The sequence below is a fragment of the Trachymyrmex septentrionalis genome, unplaced genomic scaffold, assembly GCF_001594115.1.
Source record: "Trachymyrmex septentrionalis isolate Tsep2-gDNA-1 unplaced genomic scaffold, Tsep1.0 scaffold31, whole genome shotgun sequence".
NCBI lineage: Eukaryota > Metazoa > Arthropoda > Insecta > Hymenoptera > Formicidae > Trachymyrmex > Trachymyrmex septentrionalis.
This window is the reverse complement of record NW_017305474.1, coordinates 1,960,708-1,965,783: the sequence shown is the minus strand read 5'-3', so window position 1 is coordinate 1,965,783 and position 5,076 is coordinate 1,960,708. Positions and strand designations below refer to the sequence as shown.

The window sequence follows — 5,076 nt, the reverse complement described above, 5'->3', positions numbered from 1 at the left end:
ACTCGTGTGTGTGTATATGTATATATATATATATATTAAGAATTAAACGTATATTTAAAAAAATATCTTATTAAAAATACGTAATTTAAAAATATCTTATTAAAAATAATACAAAAAAATTAAATAAAATCTTATTAAATAATACAAAAAATGCAGTATATATTATGTGACAGCATCTATTTGATTCATGAAAATATCACACAATATTTACTATATAGGCATATATTTTTTGGGCTCTATTCCTCTGCTAAAAAATAGAATTTTGACATATTTTTTACATTTACCGCAAAAATTTGCATATAATATTCTATTAGTGTTAAGAAAAAAAAGTAACTAAAGTAACGACAAAGTAACGACTCATTATATTTTGAGTAATGATAACAAGTTACTTTTGCAAATCAATAACGAGTAACGGGAACAAGTTATTTTTTAGAAAAAAGAACGGTAATGGTACGAAGTTATTTTTATGAGATAATGTCAACCTTGATAGTTGAATAGGTGTTTCGATAGAGTATTTTTAGAATGTTGCAAATGTTTAGAAGATGTAATCCAAACACCCCCTCACACGTGTAATATTCCGAAAATACCACACAATACTTCTCAAATATCCTATCTCAAATAGCCTATCAAACGTAGTCATAAATATCTCCTAAATAATTCCACGTTTAAATTTCTATCTCATGAACAATTCAATAAATACAAGTAAAAATATTAAAGCCTACAACAACAAGAACTGCACGCCGAATTGCTTTTCCGGACTTATAAACACAATTAAACTACCGTAATAATGTCATGAATTCAATTAAATTGACAAGCAAATTTTTAATAATTTTGATGCTCAATCCAGTATCGTATTAAAAAAATGTTAGTGTGCTGAAAAACTGTAAATAAATTTATTGCAAAAATTACCTCGAGAGTCGAACCCGGATCTTTTGAATTTCATACGAACGTCCTAAACCTTTAAACTACCAAGACTAATAAATGTTTTAAAGATCAGAGAAATATCTACTTACAATTTGAGTATTTATGTTCTCAATATAGCTTATTAAAATATTTTTTAATATCTCTTTTTGTAGGACGAAATAGATGAAATGAGTGGTGAATTTGGAGATAATGTGAGCACATCTAGTCGACGGAAAAGTATAGTCATTGTGGATGATGGCAATGTGAGCAATAATTTTTTATATATGTAGCACTTTTAATTATTTATTAATTATAAAATAGGGTTATTTAATGATTATTTTTAGTAATTATTTATTAGTTTAAATATATATATAAATTTTTTACATAATTTGATATAATTGCTAAATAAATTTCATTTATTCTTATATGTATTTTAATAGGTGTCAGCATTGCCACCGGAAGAAAAAGGATCTTCCAAACATACTATTAATCCAATGCACATGAAGGCTCTTATCTGGAAAAACTTTTTATGGATGTGGCGAAATGTCGGGTAATCAAATTCGTTTAATCACATTTCTCAATATATTAAATTTTCTTTCACTTCTTAGTTTATTGTCTAACTGTAATTTTTCATCTCTCATTTTCATCTTACAGAATGATGTTATTTATCATTGGTTTACCAGTCGCCCAAATAGTCCTCTTTTGCATCTCCATTGGTAAGGATCCTATAGGATTAAAATTAGCCATTGTCAACTACGAACTCAACAACAGTATGCAACCGTGCATTCCTTCTGGACCCGGATGCGATTGGTCGCTATTAAGCTGTCGATATCTTCAGCACTTACAGAAAAAAACTGTACAGTTATTACCCTACAACAGTGATGAAGAAGCCAGAAATGCAGTGGTAAAGGGATGGGCATGGGGTGCTATAACGTTTCCATCCAACTATTCCGAAGCTCTCATGGCAAGGATAGATTTCGGCAGAGATGCCGAGGAATGGGACATTAATTTCTCGGAGATGGAAGTTATCATGGATATGTCTAGTAAGTCTTTGAACATGAAATAGAACGAAATAATTTTTGATATTTTTATGTAGCATTCTAAATGTTGCATTTTAAAAGACTCAATCTTGAAAAACATCTTCCGATAATTGAGATAAAAAAAAAATTACATAATTTTTATTTGAGTGTTCTGAAACGCGTATTACTCTAACACAATATACCTTCGCAGATCAACAAATAGGCCAGTTATTACAAAAGGATCTCTTATACGCATATCTGGATTTTGCTAAGGAAGTTACTGTGGCCTGCAACTATAGCGAGAAGTTAACGAGCATACCCATAAGCGTAAGTAAACAATTATGGGAGTGTTCCGATATTCATTGCCAGTACTGAAAATTTATAGCGCACGTAACGTATACTGTATAGTTTCAGCATTGGCAGTGAATATCGGAACGCACCCTATGTTAATATGCCCATATAGGATCGCCAGCAGTTACAACAAAATTAACTTGACGAACGCTACACGACTGTCAACTGACGGCCAAGATCCTATCAGCCAGTACTGGGCCATCATTGGTAAATAACTGGCTAAAAATTGGGCCCAATACTGGGATCATCCATCCAGTACTGCATCAGTAGTTTGCCAATACTGCGTCTAGTATTTCTTGTCGAGAATCCTTTCCTGAGAAATTCTTGAAAAAAATAATAAATTTAAATTTTACACTTCTCGAGAAATCAAAAATTGTATTCTGAATTATTGCTGGTATGAGAACTTAAAGCTTGGAACAACTTTTCCATGCATTGTGTACCATTAAATCTACTTTTATGCAAAATGAGCTCAATTTTTCCATTGCAAATGATTTTGTAAAAAAATTATTTCGACTGGCTAACGTAACATGAAATGCTCTTCCAGTTTTTTTTAAGGATATTTCAAACCACAAAAATAACTTCTAGAAAAGAGAATAAATAAAATCGTTTAAATTTATTTTAATGATTCATAATTTATGAGAGCACAAATATTTTAATTTTTATATAACAATTGTTAGTTAAAAACAAGTAATTTTTCTTTTTTAGAAAGTTTTTTAAAAAGTTATGCATTTAAATTAATTTATGAAAAATTATTTGAGTACTAATGTATTTTATTTCTTATCTATTAAGTATGTAATATACTTAATAGTATAATTATAATATGTACTATATATTTCTATATAAATTTATTGTATATGTATAAGTATTAATATAAAATACAAACATGTAATTAATTGTAAGAGTTAAATCATGTTTCCTTTTATTATATACAATTTTTTGAGATTTCTCGAGAAATCTTGTAAAATTAAAATTGCTCTATTAAATCTACAGTGTCAAATTTAATTATCGTTTTAGTATAAAATAACAATATATTTGGTAGGAATAATTCACATAAAGTTAAATTTGACACTATAGATTTAACAGTGTATTTCTCTTTTTCTATAAATAAAAAATGTCGAGAAATCAGAAACACTAACTGCGCCAGTGTCTGGACACTGTGGCAATCAGTAATGGCCCAGTACTAGACCGATTATAAAACTGTATATAGAAGTAGAGATAATGTTTTGTCTAATTTTTATCACTATGCATAGCGTTTTAATATTATAATTATCTTACTCTAATTATCTTATTCTAATTATATTTACAACAATTTATACATATCTTGTTATAATTGTTACGTTAGTTTAAAACGCCAATCTTCGGACCTTATAATCCTAACTTCACGGATTTTGCAGCGCCCGGAGTGATTCTAACGTAAGTATATATTTACCTTAACGTCAACATAATACAATAATGTACATATACATTAAATTTAATTGTTTCTTTCAAGAAAAATTTGTTAGCATTAAAAGAATTCGTGTTTTTTCAGAATTATTTTCTTTCTCTCAGTCGCATTGACGTCAGGCGCTATGCTGCTAGAGAGAAATGAGGGTCTGTTAGAAAGAAGCCTTGTATCAGGTCTGTATAAAAAAAAGAGAAAAATATTAAAAACCGTAATAAGTAAAAGATGTATTCCGATCCTAGATAAATCTTAGATAGATAAATCTTGTGATATACACATATCTGCTGGAAATTAATACATCTTGAAATTGATAAATAATTAATTTTGTAATCTTATACAGGCGTTACTGGTACGGAGATTCTCTTTGGTCAAGTAATCACGCAATTCACGGTAATGTTCGGGCAAGTTGTGATGGTCCTCATAGTCTCATTCGCGATCTTCAAAGTCACTTGTGAAGGCGACATCGGTTGGATCACCGTATTAATCACCCTTACAGGCCTTTGCGGCATGTGCTTCGGTAATCCGTTCATTATCTTAAGATTGAATTGCGTGAAGTATCAAATCCCAAAATTTTCTTACATAAAATTTTTTATAATTATTATATTTAAATGATATAATTCTTTTGCAAAGATGCACTCAATTTTTATTAAATGTTCGCGATTATTATCAAGTTACAATAATTTTGTAAAAACATAAAAAGAAGATTTTATGTAAGAGATTATGAAAAAAGTGTTTTCTTGTTAAAGAAAACGTAAAAACATTATACTATACTTTTGTTGATTACATATACTTTGTTTCTTCAAAAATTATTCGAAAATAAATTTAATTTTCAGGATTTGTAATCGCCTGTTTCTGTGACAATGAAAGGAGCGCCACATACGTGGCGATGGGTTCTTTTCTTCCAATTGTGATGTTGTGCGGCATTATCTGGCCCATAGAGGGCATGCATCCCTTTTTGAAATATATTAGTTTTTTACTACCCCTAACGAAGAGCACAGATTCGATGAGATCAATGCTGGCCAGAGGTTGGACGATATCAGAACCGTCTGTTTATTACGGCTTTATCTCTACTCTCATCTGGATCAGCATTTTCATGAGCTTGTCGATATTGCTAATTAAATTTAGGAAGGGTTAATTTAAAGAAAATAATTTTATATATATTGTATAAAATGGAATTCACCAAATCTCTTTATATAAACTGTAATTTAATAAAGTTAAATAAATAAAATAATTCTAATTGTTATACATATTTAGATATCACGTACAATCTAATTCATGTAAAATTAAATTAGATTTCAATTTATTTAAATAAAAATATGTTGAGAATTTTAAGCACGACCGTACATGTAAATACATCAAATA

At 29.2% G+C, this 5,076-nt stretch overlaps 1 protein-coding gene across 5 annotated transcripts in view; it reads left to right on the top strand.

The window, feature by feature from the left end:
• LOC108749669 (ABC transporter G family member 20) overlaps window positions 1–4,889 on the top strand; it is a 15,230-nt gene extending 10,341 nt beyond the window's left edge. For all 5 annotated transcript variants that reach the window (XM_018488502.1, XM_018488501.1, XM_018488503.1 and 2 more), the window contains 8 exons: window positions 1,077–1,166; window positions 1,344–1,453; window positions 1,558–1,946; window positions 2,134–2,249; window positions 3,616–3,686; window positions 3,802–3,890; window positions 4,055–4,231; window positions 4,548–4,889. In XM_018488502.1, the coding sequence (XP_018344004.1) occupies window positions 1,077–1,166; window positions 1,344–1,453; window positions 1,558–1,946; window positions 2,134–2,249; window positions 3,616–3,686; window positions 3,802–3,890; window positions 4,055–4,231; window positions 4,548–4,849 (1,344 nt within the window). In that variant the 3' untranslated portion in view covers window positions 4,850–4,889. The remainder of the gene's footprint in view (window positions 1–1,076; window positions 1,167–1,343; window positions 1,454–1,557; window positions 1,947–2,133; window positions 2,250–3,615; window positions 3,687–3,801; window positions 3,891–4,054; window positions 4,232–4,547) is intronic.
• The last annotated feature ends 187 nt before the right edge of the window (window positions 4,890–5,076 follow it).